Source organism: Cyprinus carpio, chromosome B19, assembly GCF_018340385.1.
Source record: "Cyprinus carpio isolate SPL01 chromosome B19, ASM1834038v1, whole genome shotgun sequence".
NCBI lineage: Eukaryota > Metazoa > Chordata > Actinopteri > Cypriniformes > Cyprinidae > Cyprinus > Cyprinus carpio.
In genome coordinates, this window is record NC_056615.1 from 22,406,215 (window position 1) to 22,428,849 (window position 22,635).

A 22,635-nucleotide genomic window follows, 5' to 3' on the forward strand; every position below is an offset into this window, starting at 1 on the left:
TCCAGGAGCAGGGTTGGAGATCCCTGTACTAGAGTAATGGTGCTGAAATTCAACTTGCATCACATTTTAAAACATATAAACAGAAAAACACTTGTTTGAAATAATTTGCAATAATATTTCACAAAATTACTGTTTGTTTTGATCAAGTAAATGCAGACTTAGTGAGCACAAGAGACTTCTTTCGAAAACATTATTGACCCCAAATGTATGAACAGTAGTTGAAGATTAAAGGTTTGATCAAATCACTAACCTAAAGTATAATAACTGGTATTAATGATGCTTGACCTAGTAAACACCACTAACAAGAATAAAAACTAAACTGAGGAGCAAACTGCTGGTGTTTCATGATATTTGCAGGCATTTAAAATGAATAAACCCAGTTTTACAACCATTGGCTGCACAACCTCTACAAAAAACTTTCCGACTTGCAATTCCCAAATCAGCAAACGCAAAACTGGGAAAGCCCAGAACGCAGAGGTTGAACAAAGTCCTGGGACAAAAGAGTCACCAGTGCTTTGTCATGAGCACCCAACCCATTGATATGGAAGTAATGATCTCTATTAAACACACACCAAACAAACCCATGGAAAGTTGGGCAGGCCCAGGGCGAGAAGGGTTGTGATGCCTGGGAGGTTGTCAACTGCCAATTTTTACTATGGGAAAGGGCATTTTATTACTGCTTTAATATATTTTATAGCTAGACAAAAGAGCAACCCCTCACTGTAGTGGTTTTGCATAAGCGCTTTATGAAGTTCTTTGTTATGGACGGCTGAGCAGATATTACCTCTAAACTGCAACCGCCCCCATCTACACACTTTTTCAATATTTTCCGCTTCCTGCTTATCTGCCTTATTTGGACCCCAACTGCAAAGCACTATGGGAAACCATTTCCATTCTGCGTCTGAAAGGGGGGTATTGTTACCTGGATCACCTCATTCAAATCAGACGGGCAAATTCGACCGCATTTTCATACTGTACAAATATCATTTGATTTCTGTGGATTTGGCCGCGCTGCTGCCATCGCTAACGCTGAGTGAAACTGACTGCATGTGTTATTAAAATGATGCTTTCTACTCGTTTCGTTCGAGTAATTTATATCCCCCTCGAGTTAATAGCAATCAGATGCCGGCCCTACTGAGGGAATACGATGGATTATAGCATGCATTTATGTATCTAAAGGACCACGAACTGAAAATACGGATAATGATCAACAGACTGCACTCAAGAGAGGCCTTTCCTCCATTATGAAGAAAATCTTTTTAGATCTAAACATATAATCCTCGCAGAACTGGAATCACATTTGTACTTTCTCATTATAATGAGGAAAATCGAGATTTAGAAAGTGTTTGTCCAGCATTAAAAAAATTATGTAATAAAAACTTATTTGAAGAGAATTTTTTTACATTTTGACAAAGGTTAAGAATTTTTTAAAATTCTTTAAAAAACAACTTTCTATACAAATCAAGTTTTTGATTACACCATTTTTAAAAATAAAAGGGAAAATCAAGATTTGCAAAGTGTTTGTACAGCATTCAAAAATTAAGTTTTAGAATAATAAAAAAAAAATTAAGAATAAAAAAAGTAATTAAAAACAGTAATTATGAAAACATGCATTAATAATCATGGACAATAAGACCATGATTACAATAGTAAACAAGGTCATTTTTTAATTAATTTCTTGAAAAGTGCATCTAAAATACTATAATAACTGACATAACTAGGAAAAAAAAGTTGAGATCAAGAAGAGTAAGAAAGTTTCTGTCCTGCTTTCAAAATGACAAATAACTCAAAACGGAGACGTCAACAAATGAAGTTGATTCCCAGAGTGGCTAACAATAAGGACGGGCTGCCAAAACCTATAAAAAAAATACAACCGAAATCTGTCTAGAAGGGAGGAAAAGGAGACCTATCATGAGTGGGTCGTGATTGATTTATCCGCATTGTGGCGCGCCAGTGAATATGGACATTTTAGGGGCGTCTGTGCTCATCCTGGCTCTGCCGAAACCCACAGGCCTCCTGTAATCTCTCTCATCTCCGAACGGGTCGCTCGTCCCGTCAGCGCAGAGCCCCGTCTCCCTCCGCCAAGAGCTATGACATCATGGCGGGTGAGTGAGGAATGATTTCAGCAGCTTGTTAGCTACCGCTGAGGTAAGAGCGCTGAGACATACTTCATCTCAAACGGTCCAATAACACCTCATATACAGAGCAGGGGCCACATTTAAAAGAAAAACTTATTCCAGAATCAATCTGAATTTATTGGTACATCATTTTAAAGTACAAAAAAAATTGTGCAAACATACTTGCGATTAAACTCAAAATCTATTACAACAAAGTGTCTAAATGCTTTAAAAAAAACAGTTATCATAACCATATATATATATATATATATATATATATATATTATATATATATATATATATATATATTATATATATATATATATATATATATATATATATATATATATATATATATATACACATTAAATATGTTAAATATTAATAGTAATAAATATATTTGTAATAAATAAATCTTTATTTATTATGCATAGCCTATTATTAGGGATTAATAATTTATTTATAAATTACTTTCTCACTCTCTATAGACTTATATTATTACTGTAATAATAACACATCTGTATTTAGTGGTTGACCGATATTGTTTTTTTGACAGCCGATATCTTGGAAAGCAGGGTGCTGATGGCCGATATATATATGAAAATGGATAAAAAAAATAAATGTGTAAAATAAACATACTTTAGATGATAATGTATTTTTCACAAATAAATAAATCTTTAATAAAAAGTCAACATTGTAACCAACAGGGCACTAAGTAATCTGGGAAGTTTGTGTTGATTGGGAATCATATTTTTTTTTTAAATTTGAAAATCACAAGATTAAATTTTGTTGATCGCGCATCTCCAGTGAAGCTGAACTCTCCTCCTGTTCGCATTCAATTCACATGAAGGGACCGTCACACAGAGAACATGCGATCATGCAGGATACAAATGCACACTTCACAAGATCTCAACTAGATTTGACTTCATATTTATATTGTCAATTTCACATTGAACCTCCAAATTAATGTAGAAACAACAAAGATATTATATATTTAAATATGCTTTTAATGGCTTCTTTTTACTAAGTAGCCTATTATTAATGAAGTACTGATAACAATACTGCTACTGGCGTCTCTTTCCCTCAATTTTACCTATTAATTATAGCCTTTCAACATTACAGTATAATTGATTGCCATTATTTTTTAACATTTAATAGGCTCCAAAATATTAAGTGATTTTAAAACAATCTTTACATAAACTATAAATTGTATATGCATAAACTATACAGAGTAATCTTCATTCAAACTACAAGAGTTAATCAGCGAGTGGAGCAGTCGAGTGATTTCTCTTTTTCTTTTATTCTTTGATTTACATCAATGACAGACCTCAGCAGGTTTTACTTTAAAAGCAGCGCTGTCTCTTGATACACCTGATGCACATGACGCGGATCTGACACAACATACTATTTTCTCCAAACTCTTTACGGTCTTTTAAGACTTTATAACTCATTTAAGACTACGTTTATGAGGTAACTTGCCAAAACAGTGTATTTTGACAAAATTGTTTGTTTACGTTCGTTGAAGTGCTCCTGGTGAGCTGTCTGAAGCGGCTCAGTGTATGCATACAGCCGAACATGCAACCTTTCAGACTATATCCTACTTCATTCTTGGGATATGAAGAATAAAGAAGGGAAATGTTAATCTTCCGAAATAAAGCAGCTATAACTTCTCAGGTAAACGTTATTAAAACCGTGTCTAAGGACAAGCTGGCCATCACACTGCTCTGACCTTATCAGCCAGTTTGTATCCTATTATTTGATTCGCTCTTGACTCTTATTACAGAACAGCTAACCAATCACGATGATGTCGTCTTCGGAAAAGATTCTTTTATTCGCTTAAGTCAGAAACTGCGAATCTCTTTAAAAATTGGCTGTTGTTCTCACTACATTGCATTGTTATATTTCGTAATATAAATATACATACACATTTACATTACATTTAGTCATTTAGCAGACGCTTTTGATCCAAAGTGACTTACAAATGAACAATAGAAGCAATCAAAACCAACAAAAAAAGAGCAATAAAATGCAAGTGCTATGACAAGTCTCAGTTAGCCTAACGCACTACACGTAGCAAGGTTTTATATATATATATATATATATATATATATATATATATATATGGTCACCGTGACTCCGCCAAGTAAGACATCTCTTGATACTCACTACCTGTGCTGGACATTTCAGTGGGAATATCTGTCTAAGATAAGGGTGAATAATGAACTGGGAAAGACAGGACTCACCGGATACAAGCCACTGTCCGCTGGGAGAAACGCTAATGCTTCGGACCAGACTGGAGTGTCCGCGGTACACCTGTCAGACACAAACACCAGCAACATCAACACAACATGAAGAAACAGCAGAGAAGAAAAGCAGACAGCGAGAGATCATTCAAGGACACGTTCAGGACTCTATTATTTCACATTAGTCCATTACCACCAAACATATTTAGTTGATTTATTAACATTTTTGTTCTTCTTTAACCCAGTCCAAAAGAAGGATAGACAAACCCTGTTACACATCTGCAGTTTTACAGCCCCAGTCTACAATTTCAACAACAAAAATATTCTCCTTCTGATCTTTTTCACCCAAGCAGTACAGTAAGTAACGGTTTCCTGTCTCAATAAAATCAAAGCTCACTGTCCTGCCATTATAAAGTCTAGGCCAGACATATCACGAGTATCTGATCTACAAGCTGCTCCTCTGACTGTCATCATCCCAATCAGGCTGTTAACATGATTCCAGACCAGTTTCAGATGACGTACCAGAGACTGGGTGGTTGGGAAGGGCTGCAGGTCTTTGGGTTTGGGAAGTTTGGGAATCAGGTCCTCCGGGTTCACATTCACCTGGACGAAATCAGGACAACATTCTTGTTCATTTGAAGACAAGCTTTTGCAATGCATTTACCTTCTGTAACGTCATATGCTACTAGATGAAGGCTTGGTTTTATTATTTGCCTGCTTTAATGTTTTAAAAACCAGTTGTAATACAATATTAAAAAAAAAAAAAAAATTACAGTGTATGGGTTAAAATTATAGATTTTTTTTAATGCCAAAAATCATTAGGATATTAAGTAAAGATGATGTTCCATGAAGATATTTTGTAAATTTCCTACTGTAAATATATCAAAACTTAATTTTTGGATTAGTAATATGCATTCCTAATAACTTCATTTGGATAAATTTAAAGGCCATTTTCTCAGTATTTAGATTTTTTTGCACCCTCAGATTCCAGATTTTCAAATAGGTGTATCTCGACCAAATATTGTCCAATCCTAATAAACCATACATCAATGGAAAGCTTATTTATTCATCTTTCAGATTGTGTATAAATCTGGTTTTGTGGTCCAGGGTCATATATATATATATATATATATATATATATATATATATATATATATATATATATATATATATATATATATATGCAGATTATACATTTTATTAAAGTAGCAATAAGAGCAATTTTGAAATATATTTAAAATATTTTAAATATATAAAATATATAAATGTAACATTTTTCTTAAATATATTCATGCATGTGTGTGTATTTATATATAAATACACAGTACACACACATATATTATGTAAACAAAAAACCTTTATTTTGGATGAGATTAATCATGATTAATCATTTTGACAGCACTATTATATATATATATATATATATATATATATATATATATATATATATATATATATATATATATATAATACTTATAATAATGGTGGATATAATTTAGTTTTTTTTTGTGATTCTGCAATTCATAATTCTGTTTGGTGACGTACAGAAAAGCCATCTTCATCTTTAAGTATTGACTGTACAGTTTATTTGTACAGAAGCGGATGCAGAGGTCTCTCACCCTCATCTTGCGCTGCCGGGGACACAGGTACAGGTCGAGGCAGCGCTCGAACCGCTCGTGAATGAAGCGGGAGTATGCGGGAACGGCCCGCAGGCAGGCAAACTTCTGTGGCAGGAAACTCAGCTTCCTGTCCTCGGGGTCCTGCTGCTCCCATGCCAGTCTCTGAACAAACACACACACAACAAAGACCAAACGTTATGAGAACTCTGACAAAGCCAGTCTAAAGAACAGGTGCAGGCAAAATTTGGTTGTATTTAAAGATTAACTTGCAGAGGGGATGCACGTGTTCACACAGAGTTAACTATAGCATGTAAAACATACGCAAATGACTTATAGGCAAATCGTACAGGCCTAATGGAGCTGGAGGCACAGGTGTGAAATGATGTGAGCGTTTAGCCAGTGACATTTTAAAGGAAGAGTTCACTCAGAATGAATCTGCCTTTATTTACTCACACTCATGTCGCCAAACCTGAATACATGCTGCTTTTTAAGTTCATAGTGACCAGAGCTCAACATAAAAACAGTGCATATAACTATTCAATATCATTATTCACTGATAATATTTACTTTGATCAGTGTAAATGTACTAATAATTTAACATTAATAAATATAAAAATTAATAAGTATTATTTTAATTATTATTTATAAATTAAATAACTATTTTAATAAAATTAATAACATTTGTTCTTGGAATTAAATTCATTAATTTAGCATATGTGGGTTAAACAGATGGAGTGAAACAAAGGCAGCATAAACTGAATAATATTTCAATTCATTAATAAATATTAATAAATTATAGTATTCATAATTTTATTTTTTAATCCATTTAATTAAATTTTTTAAAATCTTTTTTTATTAAATACATTTTAACTAAATATTTGTTCTTGGACGTTAAAATCATTAATCCAGCCTATGCACAGTGAAAGTGGTGTAAATATAATCATAATTTAATACACTGATAAATATGAATTAGAATTCTTTTAGTTATAATAATTATTTCTTTTTATAATTTTATAATATAATACAATAAGACAATATATTCTGCTCCAAATTGACCATATTTAAATTAAATCCAACATTTAATGCAAGTAGAATTTTAATATACACAGTATACTTTAATTACTTTACTATACTCTGACTGTTAGAAAGTGATAAAATATAACATATTTCTTATATTACCAGATATTAAAAATATGAATTTGACTACTTGTTACTATGTTATTAATTTATTTTACTGAAGATAAATCAACATTTATTGATTACAAAAACAGAAATGTTAAAAAAAGTTGCTTTTAGACCAGGTTCAATGTCACTGTATGAATTTTATAGTGTTTTTTCGAAGTTGCAAATTGAACAATCTCTGCGTAAAAATGACAGCATGTGTGACATGAGAATGAGTAAATAATGATATTTGACAAATGCAGGTGAACGCACCTCTTCCTCTGACATCAGGTATTCTGGAGGAGGGTTATAAGACTCCTCGTGACCAGGAAGCTTCATCTTGGGTGCTGGGACGTGCATTTTGTGGCGTCCCAGGATGCTGTTGGGGTCCTCCTTGGCCCACAGGTCGTAGTACTGCGGGGTGGTTTCCTTGGGTCTGCGTGGCTTGATCCAACCCATTTTTATGGCATGGACCAACTTCCCAACCTAACAGACAGAGATGGATGCAGTGACAGTACAGTAGAGAGAAAAACACAGTAACACATCATTGTCGTGATTGAGAGCACATGTGTACGATCATTATTCAAAACACTCGCTGCACACGACGCTAGTTTACTGCATTAAACACATTGTATATAGTGACCGGAATCAGCCGGAATATCTGATTTTTTTTACTGAAATGTTTGCAGGTCTGATTTCTTTCAGCACTCTGTTTCAGATCGCCATTATGCCGGCGTTTTAGACCTCTTTCCACTTTAAAAACTATGTGGGAATCATTATTTGTAACGCAGCACAGCTGGGAGAAGTTAGGAGACGAAACATGACTATTCTCATGCCGTTTCCTGAGTCAGTAAATGTAAATGTACACTTTCACCATAAACGTAAAACGTAAGGTGTGACAAGGACAACCAAACTTGCCTTCTCTTTCTCGATAAGCGAAGGAATAAAGCTCCGTTTGTCCTGTGGCCTGTTGGTGACGGGGTGAATCATCACTTCATTGGAGAAGAAGTCGATCGCAGGCTAGAAAAAATGGAGAGACACAGTTAAGCATTAATGCAAAGTAAGAGTTTAATCAATGACAACATATCATTATAACCTTACATGCAATTAAAGGTGCAGTCTAAAGAACTGCTGAAATGAATAGCCCTTTTGATAAATGCTTAAAACTAGATGAGCCATAAAGCTTGTGTGCTTACACTGACATTGAAATGATAGCACAGATGGAGGGTAAGAACAAAACCTGTCCAAACGACAGCTTAACACCTTGAATCACAGCAGGCCAAAACCTTCTCAGAGATGCTTTATATGTAGCTGCTTTAAACCTTTCTTTTGACATTTACATGAATAATGCAATATTTATTTATCTATAGGAAAATCTGTTGTAAATCCTTTTGACTGTTTATTTATTACACATTTTTAAAATGTTTATTGATTGTTTATATATAATTCACAATTATATATTTTATTTGGGCAAAGAGTAATTTTCTATTATATATGCCTTAAATAAACATCTATAATTACCTTTATTAATAAAATAAATACCTTTATTAAAAAATTTTGCTTTGCTAACAGAATTCTTGTGCACCCTTTAGTTTATTTTATATTGTTTCAATATAAAACATAATATAACTGACAATTAGTCTGTACACACTTTTAATTGTTTTGTGTGTATATATATATATAATATATATATATATATATATATATATATATATATATATATATATATATATATATATATATATATATGGATAGATACAGTGAGTCGCAAAAACTCTGTTTTTAAAAATGCTAAAAAATCATTTTTATTGTTATCAGGTTTTTATTCTAATTTACTGTGTTAGTTAGCTGTATTTTTTTAGTTATTTTTACTTAAAATAACCCAACTGCAGTTTGATTGAGATTAATTAGAATGCACAATGAAAAATCATGATTTTTGAAAACAGAGTTATCCGTTTTTGCAAATGTATCCGTTATCCGTTTTTTGCAAAAGTGTCTTCATATTATTCTTCATATTATTTATATATATATATATATATATATATATATATATATACACACATACATATATATATACACACACACACACACACACACATATACACACACATACTGTTTACTTTTTTTTTTAGATAAGATTCATTAATCAATCACATGCATTATCAATATTATTTTATTTATTAATCTAACACTAGCACTCTATATTCTATTCTATCTACTTGTTTTTCATTTTATTTATTAAAAAATAGTAACTTGACCCTCCAGTACTAGCTTTATTCTATTCTTTTTAAAATTGATTTAATATATGTGTTAAAAAAAAATAAAACATGCTACGAGTACTATGTTAGACTAATCGGAACTTTTCACAGCACTTCTATATCATTGCTCTTTTGTTGGTTTGATGGCTTCTATTGTCATCATCTGTAAGTTGCTTTGGATAAAAAAATATATATTTTGAATTATTTAAATGTAAATAACCAAACAAACAAAACTGTATACATGCACTTGTCTAATATAACAGAAAATTGCTGTGAAATCTTTATTATAAAAGTCAAAATAATGACTAGAAGACCTACTATTATATTATTTATTTTAATATACCAATGCATATATAAAGTGAGCAGTTTATGTGTGTTCTGTTTAATTCGCCATTGTAAAAAAGAATGAGAACATCTGGGCTAATCAACCAGACACAGTGAGTCGCAGTCAGATGACAGGTGGCTTTTTCACGCTCGCGCTCTTTAAAGCCTGTCTGAGGTCGACTAACTGATCACAGACAGACCAACTGTGGACTGACTCACTTCCTGTTTGCGCCAGAAAAGACAGCGATGCACAATTAGCGCTGATGCTTGTAAAGTCGAAGCGGCTAAACGGTGGCCATGACACCATCCAGACTCATTACCTCCTGCGGAGGTCAGACGGGGCTGCTGTGTTTTTCTTAAGACGGCTAATTGCGCTCGTGTTAATGTTTCGTTACTTCATTTGTCGGCGGTGAGTGCAGACTCGGGCTGGGCTTCGTGTGGCTTCACAAACGAGAGAAGTAATTCGACCAGCTTCATTTTTTCCTCATCGTGCGCTGGGGTTATTATCTAGAAGCCCGTTTTAAGAGGTTTTCACAGCCCAGACTGCAGATGTTGAGGTGACAAATTCTGTTACTGTCGGATCTGTGTCGGATCCAACACCAACAGAGCGGAAAACCAGATCGCAATACCTCATATTCGTTGAAGTTGACGTCACCGAACTTGCCCTGCTGCAGACGGTGCACGAGGTCCACCTGCTCATCCGACAGACGGATATCAGCCCCCGTCATCTTGTCTTGGACGGTACGCCTAGTAATGACAGACAGAATGAGTGTTACACAATTACAGAGGTTGAATGAGAGTAAATGGATGTTCCAGATGCTCCTCACCAGTAATCGGGATTCTCCATCTTGTCGAGAAACTCATCCAGCTCATCTTTGTTTCTGATTGGTTTAAAGAGCTTCTTGCCATCCAGATCGTATCCGATGTGGGGATAATCCTTGTACCACTCCATAGGGATGTTGCCGACGGTGTTACGGATGTCCTGTGAACGAACAGAGAAAGTGATAAAGACCAACAGGGAAACACTACTGAATATTTTGCATTTGTCTAGTACCTGCAGATTAAGACTGGTTAGTATTAAAGTAAACTTGGACATGCCTGTATGCAGCAATTTCTTCTGCTTCTGTCTACTCTGGATTGGAAACGATTCAAATCTAGACTAAAAGTATCAGACAAGATCACACTGAAAATTTTTAATTTAAAAATTGAACGTCATTTTTTGCCTGATGTATTATTATTCCCATTATTTATTCTTGAGTCTGTGGATTGATTAATTATAATTACCTGATGTATGTCATCTGTTAAATAATCTCTGAGAAAAAGAACTGCCACACTGATGAAGTTAGATAGCCAAAACTTATGTCTATTTTATCTCCTGCTTGATAATAAAAGACTTAATGAGTGCAGACCAACCTTTATAATGTTTGAAGAGTTATTTAAAATTAGTAAAAAAACAACAACAAAAAAAAGCAAAGGAAAATGTAATTATTATTATTTTTTATTAGTGACCTAGAGATGCAGAACCATATGCAAACATATAAAATAAAACATATTAAATTAAATATTAATAATAATATAGAATATAATAAATATAGAACATATATTGATATAATTATATCATATAATAAATATAAATAATAAAAAAAAAACTGTAAACGGTTTAAAAAATATTAATCGCACATAGGAAATTGGAAAATTGTAAAGAAATATTTATCAGTGACTTGAAATGTGCACAATTGTAAACAAATATAATCACAATTATTATAATGTAATATAATTAATATATAAAATATTTTAGACAACAGATCTATATATATAGATATACACATTAGCTGTCTGCTGCCAAGTTTTATTTAGTTGGACACATTAGCTGCACACACACATTTTATATAAGTACTCTGTATTATCTAATATAATATTTAATATATTTAATGTACATAAAATATTAATACATATTTTTAAATAAAATTATTATAATTATATAATACAGAAAAAAATAAAATGAAAAATAAAATGACGTAAATAGTACAGAAGCATAAATATAAAGTATTACACATTATAGAAAACAATATAATAAGCTACAAATATTAGAAAACTAAAACACTCAATTACTGAGTTAATCATTCAAATGCTCTGCAACTCATTGTGTAAAGCAGTTAAGTCTAATACTGATGAATCAGAAGTGAGTGAGTAAAAGACACAAAAACAACAGTTTTGAAAAAACACAAGAACAATCAAAAAAGTTGTCCATACCTCAAATCCATATCAGTACATCATTGTACCATCAGTTGATTGCCAGCCCTAGTAGACTAGTTCTGCTAGTCACACTGAACAGCTCCGTCATTCCCTCGACTCCTTTACTAGCAGTCACGGTCGGGTTACAGCTGTGCGTCAGGAAGGCCTCAGTTCTGCAGGTGCAGAACATGTCCGCTCTTTATTCAAGCTCACTAACCCGCCCACTTTACAGTACACCACAAGAACATTACACAGCTAGGACTGCTAATAAACCAAGCAGAGCTTTGGTCTGAAAATAGAGATTTCTTTGTCTGGGAAAGACGCACACACAAACACACACTGGTAACGGCAGACAGCTGAAAGTTCTCAGAGCTTGCGAGCGCCACTTTAAAGCGAGTCCTACACCTGTGAGTGATTTCTATAAAAACACCCCTACCATATCCAATTATTTCCGAGTGGGCAGCGCTGTCACGCTTTCACACACAGCCGACAGCAGCTGCGGAGGCCACGCCCACACGCCACTCGTCTTCAAAGACTGGCATCTGATTGGCTAATGCCGACTACCTCACAAACATAATATTAAAATAAAATCCAAATATACACAATAAAAATAACATTAATTCCTGATCGACTGAACTACTGAATTTCTTGTGTTGTCTGGTGCGACTGGCATCCTTGCCAACTTGCCAAAGGAATCCGTGCCAAGACGGCGAAAGAACGACAGAAGGAAAGTAAGACTTGCTAATCTGATACTTCCTGTGCGGAGGCGTCACAGATTGTCACTGGACCTTCACACAGTTTTCAAAAAGGAAGAATTAGGGACTCTTACAGTGCTTCTAAGCATTGAGACAACTAATATTTTGGGCATTTAAATGGTACGAAACCAACTATTGCACAACCAAATGACTTCCAACTTTTCAACTGAAGTGAAATATTTATTATTAGTGACTTAAAATAAAAATTAAAAAAATATCAAACACATAAAATTACATAATATACAGTAAAAAAATAAAAAAAACATAATACATTTAAAATTTAACAATTTTTAAAAAACATAAAAATAATAAACTAATCTTCAAAATATACGTATTCAAAATTATTATTAAAAAATATAAATAAAAAAGAGACTTCATATATTTAATATAAAAACATTAAAACCTTAAAAATACTGCATATACAATATTATGATTTAGATATATCAATATAACAGAGATATAAAGAAGGGGGGGGGGCGGGAAATGATATGCAATATTATGATTTAGATATATCAATATAACAGAGAAAAACAAGAAAATGGAAGGCGACTTTTTTTTGAAAGACAGATTTTGTTGCAACAAATGAATAATAAATAAAACAGTGGAATAAATCTTCATATTAGAATATTAAGCAGAAAATAATGAATATTAATATAATACAAGAAAAAAAAAACGGGGTAAAAATTTATGATTAGAGACCTAGAAATAGTGCAGAATCTCAAGTAAGTAATAAAATATACTAAATATTATATTAAAATATAATACAATATTTTTGAATTATATTTAATATAATCTAAAATAAAAAAGATAATGTAATATAACAGTATTATATTAATATAATGGAAAAAACATTCAGTGGGATAAAATGTAGGTTGGGACTTGATTTGACCAAAACATATCAGCTTGGGATATGTTTATTATTGACAATTATTTACAATTTTATTTCTAATTAAATAATACATTTTTCCTGCCTCTATTGTCTTAGTAATGATGAAAAAATATTCATAAATGATGACAAATATTTTCTCTAAGCCTCGTTCACACAGACAGCTGTCTATGGGATCACATCACTGGTCATTTTTCATTGAACTTCAAGAGCTCAGCTTTATGCAAATGAGCAACAGTTGCTGTCGCTCACAAAGCCGGAAATAATGGGTGCTTTTTATTAATTATGCACCACAAAATTGTTGTATTTGAACACTACAGATTGCAAGATCAGAAGAAAGGGTGCTTGCAAGGTCAACAGGGCTCTCTCAGTGGGACGGTCCAAGAGAACTGGACACAAAAACATCACATGCACAGCTCACCTGTTTTCAATCGAGCTGCTGAACGCTGCCTTTATTAAGTGTCAGTCAGTCCAGAATGCTGGACGCAGTTACTCTGCCTGTTACCGCACGCTCTTATCAACTTCCTGTTCAGACTGCGGTGGGGACGGCGAGATGGAGAGGCGAGCGATGGGTGTGTTTTTGACAGAAGCTTCGAGGAAAGATGGTCAGAAACCTCGCTGCTGGCAGCCTGCACCTCTACACTTGATATTTCCACACCACATCATTAAACTCCAGGAGACAAGTGGAAAATATTCCCTCTTCACAAACCACCTGAGAAATCAGACTGTCAATCCAGAAATATATGCACAGAGCTTTAGAGGATGGTCTTTGTGACATTTATCAGCTTTGAAAAAAGCTCTGGCTGAATCTCAATTCACATGCTTCACCTACGCACCGAAAGTACATACTTCACTGCTGATGGGAAGTACATACTTTAGAGTATGCAGTGCAGTTTTAGGCCAGTCTTGGGATTTAATTCTACTTCATAAAACTGCGTCTTTATATTACCAACCACATATACATAACTATTAGCTTCTTCATGCAATGTTACCATCTAATAATTAGCAATTAACCGAATTCATTACCTAAAACTCGATACATCACTTTTAACATACATACACTAAAGCAAAGTGCTTCAGCCTCAGAATTTTGGCCAAGTAGGTGTGGTCAATAATATTTCAAAAAGCATGCATGAATATATAGTTTAAAAATCAATTTCTAATAGTAAACTATGTAAAATGATTCTATAAAATCATTATAAAATCTTTATACATACATATATATATATATATATCTATATATATATATATATATAATATATATATATATATATTATATATATATATATATATATATATATATACACACACACACATATACACACACAAATATATGATCAAAAACACAGAAAAAAAAACTACTATTGTGAAATATCATTGCAATTTCTAATACTGGTTTCCTATTTTAATATACTTTAGAATATAATTATTTCTGTGACGCAGCACTGAATTTTCAGCATCATTAATCCAGTCTTCAGTGTCACATGATCCTTCAGAAATCATTCTAATACGCTGATTTATTATCAGTGTAGAAACTGTTGTGCTGCTTAATATTTGATACTTTTTCCTTTGCTTCTTTGATGAATAAAAAGTTAAAAAGAATAGCATTTATTAAAAAAATATTTTTTTTCTAACAATATAAATAATTACTAAAAATAACTATCCATCCAACAAACACAACATTTAAAAAAAAAAAATAATAACTTCAAAAAAAAAAAAAAAATAAAAATAAAGAAAAAAACCGACACCAAAATTTTTAATAGTAGTGTATTGTATAATGTAACACAAAATTTCTAGTTTGAATAAACTTTTTTTTTTTTTTTTTTTTACTTTTTATTTATCAAGGTATCCTAAAAAAGTATCACAGGTCACGAAAAACATTAAGCAGCACAACTGTTTCCAACACTGATTATAAATCAGCATATAATATGATTTCTGAAGGATCATGTGACACTGAAGACTGGAGTAATGTAGCTGAAAATTTGGCTCTGATTCACAGAAATAAATTATATTTTAAAGTATATTAAAATACAAAACTTATTTTATATATTACAATAATATTTCACAAAATTAAATTATTTTCTGTATTTCTGATCAAATAGATACAGCTTTAATGAGCATAAGAAATTTCTTTAAAAGAATCATTAAAAATCTTACTGATCCCAAACTTTTGAACAGCAGTGTATACACACACACACACACACACACATATATATATACACACACATACACTTGCTGATTATATGTAGTATATATATAAATGACTCCAATATACATACATGGCCTTCAAAAAAAAAGAGGGACTTTTTTTTTTTTAAACAATAATAAAAAAGTAAGTGCAGATTGTAATGACGTAATGTTTTGCGCTTTACAACATCTCTGCTAGGATGCCTTACCCATGAAATTGATTCTTTACAGGACAACATCAAACAGAGTGGGCCCACGTCTCAAAAAGGTGCCCCATGCGTTCAAACATTTCACAGGCCACAGAGTGAACATGACCCCCCAGATTTTCATGAGGGACACTTGTAAAGGGGCCTGAGAGACCCTGGAGAGCTGGAGAATTAGGCCACACTGAGAGCCATGGACCTTGCTGAGAAGCAGAGCTCACTAAAAATGTGGAAATGCACCAATGTTTTGTGAACTAATGATGCAAATCTGAACACTGTGACGCTTCCTTAATGAAACAGCTCTGCTACTCCAGCCCAATGCTGGCAACAGACCATGGGGTTGATGCCCAAGAAAAACACACTGACTGCTTTGGTACTTTTGGTTATTAAACGTGATTTGACATTTCTCTATTATACTAATGTATAAAATACAAACTAGAAGCATGTACAAACCATTTAGCATGATCCTTTCCTTCTCAACCACACATTAACACAGCTGTTCATGCAAAAATGGAAATGACAGACTTAATCGCTGGGATAAAAGCAAAAACTGTTAATAAAATCTTAATTTTTTTTTTTTTTTTAAATATCAAATGACTCCAGAAAACAAGTATTATTTTAGTATCACTGTTTAAATGTAAAAAATATTATGAACATTGTGTTGGTATTTTCTTTTTAATTTTAGTCGTTAAGTTTTTTCATTAGTTTTTTTTTTTAAATGTATTTTATATAAATACACAAAAATTATAAATACACAAATTTTTGTTTTACAATTTTTATTAATGTTTTTAAACAATGTTCACATATATTTTACAAATTTCTTTTTCAGTTTTTATTATTTTAGTATATGAAGGATTATAGTTTTTAATCTACAGTTTAAAAAAAAAACTATAAAATAATATTAATGTTTCATTAAAAAAAGATTCTAAATAAAATAGATATTAATAAAATACACAATACAGTTCATTAATATAACATACAATTGACTATTAATAAAATAATCTACACAAATATAAATTCATAAATACTAATACTGTATAATTAATTATGGACGGATTCAGTTTTGGATTTAAATAAATATAAATATAAAATACTGTATAAATATTAATTAGGGATGGATTCCGTTTTTGGATATAAATATAAATACTATATAAATATAATTTATGGATGGACTCAGTTTTGGTTTAAGATTCCTATAATAACCCAGCAGAAGACTTGAAATATTGGCTACATTTATGGTGCTTTTCTTGCTCTGTTTAAAGCAACAGCACATTTCCATGAGCTATTCCCTTAAGAAGGCAGAGCAGCAGTGAGTTTGGTGTCAGTCAGCATGCAGACGCAGGTTTCTGAGAGCTCCAGCAGTGAATGATTGAATGCATCTGATCATTAAACGGACGACTCAGGCAGGCGGTCCTGCTTTGGAAAGGACGCGGCTCTCTGCTGGGCTCCTTGGGTCACAGGCCAAAGTGGCACTGGCCCGTCAAGATGCGCGGTGGCAGATGCGTGACAGGTTAATCCATCAAAACAGGTCAGGAGTCCTCAAAAACCCCAATAATAACAGAGTAAAAGAGGCAGTTCTCGGCGTGATATCCATAAGAGCTGTGGGTAAAAATAAAGTTGGTGGTGCTGTCAGAAGAGCTGAAGGAAAATCCGCAGGTCTGTCTTTCAAGGGAACGGCTCACATTTTCCGCTCCTCGACACCGTTGACCTTTGCCTCACGGTAGCGGAATTCCTTGGCTGCGGGAACATCCTTGGAATTGCAGCATGGAATTTGCGAAAGTTGTGACTTCATCTTTCGTAATGAGGTCGAGATCGAAATAATATGGCAAAACAAACACTACTCAAAATGATTCAGCAAGTACTGTTTGTTTGAATAAAGGAGAATGTGTATTTAAACTAGTCTGGAGTTTACCTCATGCAGGGGTAACCAGAGCAGATACGCTGCGTTTGAAGTGATGGTATATTTTCCAAGACTTAGCAAAACAGATCCGTGTGGTCGTAGATGGTGTGATAGTGCATAAATGTGCAGTGGAACGAATGGAAATGAGCAGGAGATTATGGAGAGGATTTGTCTGAGGCTGAAGAGTTCCTGAAACATCTGTTGATAGGAATAGTGAAAGGACAAGTTATGGATGGGAAAAACAAAATGAGGACTGGGAAGTGGCACAAAAGGGAAAATCGGGCTTATAGTAGGGCTGGATGATTAATCGAAAAGTAATCAAAACTGAAATTCAGAATCTCTAACCGTCGTAATTTTCCCATGTTAAGTATTTATTTATTTTTTAAATCCTGTTAATACTTTCCACTTAACATACTGATGTGTTGGTGCTAGAAGGACGTGAATGACCATTGCGCGCGCATCTGTAAGCTTGCAGAGCGCCATTAAAATACATATAAAATTAAAAAGAATATTTATAAAAAGTCTATCAATTAAAAAAAAATACTACACACACACAAACACTTCTATTTATTTTTTTTTAATTATTAGACATGTATGTATATATAAATTTTTTTTTTTATTAATAGACCTATTATTTTTTATATATTAATATATATTTATAAAACGGTTAGTTCCAGTCCTCAATTCTGATTGGTCAGCAGCTGTGTTTTAATCACAATACAGCAGGGCTATGGCCATAGATATATATACATAGAATATGTAAGCCATCCGTCATTTTTGGAAAGGTCTGTGAACCTTTGAGCGTGCTGACTGTGTGCATCTACAACAGCAAGTTATACGCTTGTATATCTTTGAATATTCACTGATTATTTTGGTCAATGATGTCAAGTTGACCGTTGACGTCAAGTTGATGGCGGACGCATCAACATATCTGGAGTGGTCAAATATGGCATCTACATATGTCTATGGCTATGTTCTGTGTATCACTTATTTATTTATAAATAAGAGAAAAAAAGGCTTATAAATATAAAATGTAATGTATATATATATATATATATATATATTATATATATATATATATATATATATATATATAAATATATATATAAATAAACAAATATATCTTTATGTATATCTTATATCATTTATATTAATTTTATATTAAAAATATTATTAAAAAGGTGTTATTTGTATATATGAATATACATGTGTAATATTTACAAAATAAAACTTTTTTAAAATAACTAATATAAAATGAATAGAAATGTAAATATATGTACATACACACACACACAAAATCACACAATCAAACACTTTTCTTAATGTGAATGTCTTTTCAATTTTACTGCTACATTCCCGCCAGGTTCCCAAAATACCCCGTTGGTCTGTCTGACAGGGCATTACATCATGAGGGAAGCCACCACTACTTGCACTGAAACGAACAAAATTACTCAAAGTCACTTTCTTAAATGCTGACAACAACCTGAAGCCGTCTAGACAGAAGGAAAGAGCAGACAGCCTCATTGCTACCAAATGCATCAAAGCATTCAAATGCCCATTTCCAGCGGCCGGCTCCAAGCCGCAGAGAACTGCCTCCTGACACAAAACAGAAAACGTCGATCTCTAACAGGGGGAAAACACACGGGAATAATGACACAGGACACAACGTCTTTCCACAGAATGGAAATTATATGCTTGCTGAGAATGCGACGTCACCGATTGGCCACGCTGCTAAAGTGAGTCAGGCCTACAGGCCGATTGGCGTTTGAAGTCGAGCAGAATGGGCTCATGGGAGAAAGTTGCATCCTCCCGGTGTCTGTAAGAGTTATTCAGGTCAGGCTTGTGTGTGTGAGTCAGGATGAGCAGAAGACCGAGCCTCTTGATTAAGGTGCAGAATCGTTGCATTACTGCAGCTTCAGCAATTCATTCATTTTTCTATTCCTCTACTCTTCTTTCCGCATTTCATCGTTTGGCTCCAGCGCTCAAAGCCAGAGTGCAAAGCATCCCACCAGCATGCAGTCACTTGGGAGCAGTGAATGGAAGTTGTTTTTGGAGCAGGAACCGCATGCCTGGAAGTGAAGCATTCGCACTCGGCTGCCTGAACGAATCCTGGAAGCGCGGGGGAAAATATATATACGTATTCTCGAAAAGAGTTAAAAAGAAGAGTCTGCTTTCAATCGGAGGACTGTGTCACACTATTTGCCCTTTAACATCTGCGACTCATCTTTCAAGCAACTATTTGGGGCCAGTCTGGCTGGCAGAAAACTTCAAGTTATCACCCATTTTTTTTTGTCCTGTACCAGGTCATATTCACCAGCAGTTGGGCAACAGTTTTTTAGGTGGACCAGTTAACTTTTTAGTGTGAGGTTCTGAGCCTTTGATCATACTAGATTACTCTTTTGTTTGCAAGTACTCAACACGGAACAATTTTAATGTTTACACTTGATAACACACTTGATAATGGCAAAATTTACATTAAAAATCATCAGGAGCTCATAAGATGCACATAAGCCACTTGGCTGTATGAAAGGATTCTAACCATGACCTACAAACCTCACTGATGATGAAATAATAATAAACAATTGAATGAATTGAATAAAAGAATAATAGAATAAATAAAACAAAGTTAAACAATTAACATAAGTAAATAAATAAATGTCAGTGACATCAGTGATTTCTCCAGACAAAATAAATAAAAGTAATTGAATGAATAAAAGAATGAGTAAATAAACAAACATAAAAATAAAAAATAAAACTCAAAAGAATAAATAGAAAAAAATAACATTAAAAAGAATAAGATAATTCTGATAAAAAATAAATACTGAATAAAATAATAGGTAAATAAATTAAATGAATAAAATAAATCAAATAAATGGAAAAAATAAAAGTAAATCAATGTATTGTATAATAAATGTATAATAAAAGAATAAAAACTAATATACTACTACTATAAAATACTTAAGTAAATAAATAACAAACAAATGATAATGAATAAAATAAAATAAAACAAATCATTAAAATTATAAAATAAAAAAAGAAATATAAATTAACTTGAATAATATAATAAATAAAAATGCATTAAATAAATAAATTAGCCAAAACCTTAAAAAAATAATACAATTCACAAAATAATAAAACTAATGAAAAAAAGTAAAATACAAATTATAAAAATAACTTTAAAAAATTAATAAAAATAAATAATGAACAAAAGAACAGGCAAATAAAATAAATGAATAAAATAATAAAATTAAGGAATGAATAAAAGAATAATAAAATAAAACAATAAATAAATAAAAGAAAGTAAATGACTGAATGAATGAACAAATTAATAAACAACATGAATAAAATGAATGGATCAATGAATAAAAAAATAAATAAAAATGAATAAAACAATACATTAAATAATATAAAATAAACAAATAACCTGAACGAATGAACGAATCAAGTAATCAATTAATAAATGAGTCAATAAACATCAGATCGTGTACAACCTTACTCCATTTGTTCACCATTAGTGTCCTCCAGAGCAGGTTTTGTAATAACGAATATGCTGCGGTCAGACCCCGCTGGACGACCGTCTGTAACAGCACACTTGGCCCCCCACGAGCAGACAGAGCAACAGGAGTCCATCTGCTTTATTTTGCAAACCACTTCTTCGCTTTCATTCAACTTATCTACAGAGACACCTAGGCGGGCCGACACGGCGAGTGTCTAATCGTGATGTCAACATCCAAAGATCCATACAAACAGCACATTTGTAGTGCAGCGATGATTTTGAAATGACTGATACGGTGGCAGCCAAGTTTCCCCATGACAGTTGGTGAAAGCAAACAGCCACCTAAAAGGGACGGTTATTAAAAGCAGAGATATTAGACCCAGGCTCTGAGATAATGCCTTAAACAGCAGAAGGAAGGGTTACGGATGTGGCGTATCGACTGCAGGTCTTGCGGTCGGAGTCTGTGGTCCCTGTACAAGCAGAGAGGGTCTATTAGGAAAGTGTGTTTGATATTTCAGACGTTTATGGATGTGTCTGGTTGACCAGGCCGATGTCGGCATATGGGAGCAGGGGTGGGCGATACAGCACCTGTACATCTGTCAGATGGATGGCAGTGAAAGTCCTGAGGGACGACGAGCCCCTTGTTTTTACTAAGAGTTACTGACTGACCACCAACGCTGACAGACGCAGTCCCAAAAAGTTGGGAAAAAACCTTAAGAGAAGCAACAACGGATGACAGTATGGCTTTCGTGTGGGTCTGGAAATTTACCGGATTTATACGGGTAAAGCACAGCATCAAAAATAAACCAAAATGACATACTACAGCATTTTAGTGCCATGTTTAAAAAAATTATGAGATCAAAAGCTCAATATTGCCTGAAAGTTGAAATATTTGAGAGAGAAAGAGGAAAAAATTATCCCAATATTACTAGAAAAGGCATGATTATCTGGATCAGTTCTGAATTATTATTAGTATACATGTGGGTCAAAGACGAAAAAGTGTTTAAGCATAAAAAAAAAAGTGTAATACTGCTTTAAACTGTTGTAGTTTTTCCCTCCAAAAATGCAAAAAGTTTTCCGTTTTATTTAATTGCAATTTTGTTTTTGTTTTTCTGAGCAAAAAATAAATATCATACATTTTCCCCTGATTTACAGAAGACACCCAGTAAAATGTCATTCAGTGTAACAATCTTGTCAGGCATATTTACAACAAAAATCAATTTATCACATATTAAAAAGACTAATTACTTT

At 33.1% G+C, this 22,635-nt stretch overlaps 1 protein-coding gene across 1 annotated transcript in view; it reads right to left on the reverse strand.

Moving 5' to 3' along the window:
- Window positions 1-22,635, reverse strand: part of bop1 (BOP1 ribosomal biogenesis factor) — a 73,571-nt gene that overhangs the window by 12,227 nt on the left and 38,709 nt on the right. Inside the window, exons 4-10 of the mRNA XM_042744892.1 lie at window positions 10,550-10,704; window positions 10,352-10,469; window positions 8,059-8,160; window positions 7,414-7,626; window positions 5,980-6,141; window positions 4,883-4,963; window positions 4,361-4,430 (exon numbers count right to left, since the gene is read on the reverse strand). Coding sequence (XP_042600826.1) covers window positions 4,361-4,430; window positions 4,883-4,963; window positions 5,980-6,141; window positions 7,414-7,626; window positions 8,059-8,160; window positions 10,352-10,469; window positions 10,550-10,704 — 901 coding nt within the window. The remainder of the gene's footprint in view (window positions 1-4,360; window positions 4,431-4,882; window positions 4,964-5,979; window positions 6,142-7,413; window positions 7,627-8,058; window positions 8,161-10,351; window positions 10,470-10,549; window positions 10,705-22,635) is intronic.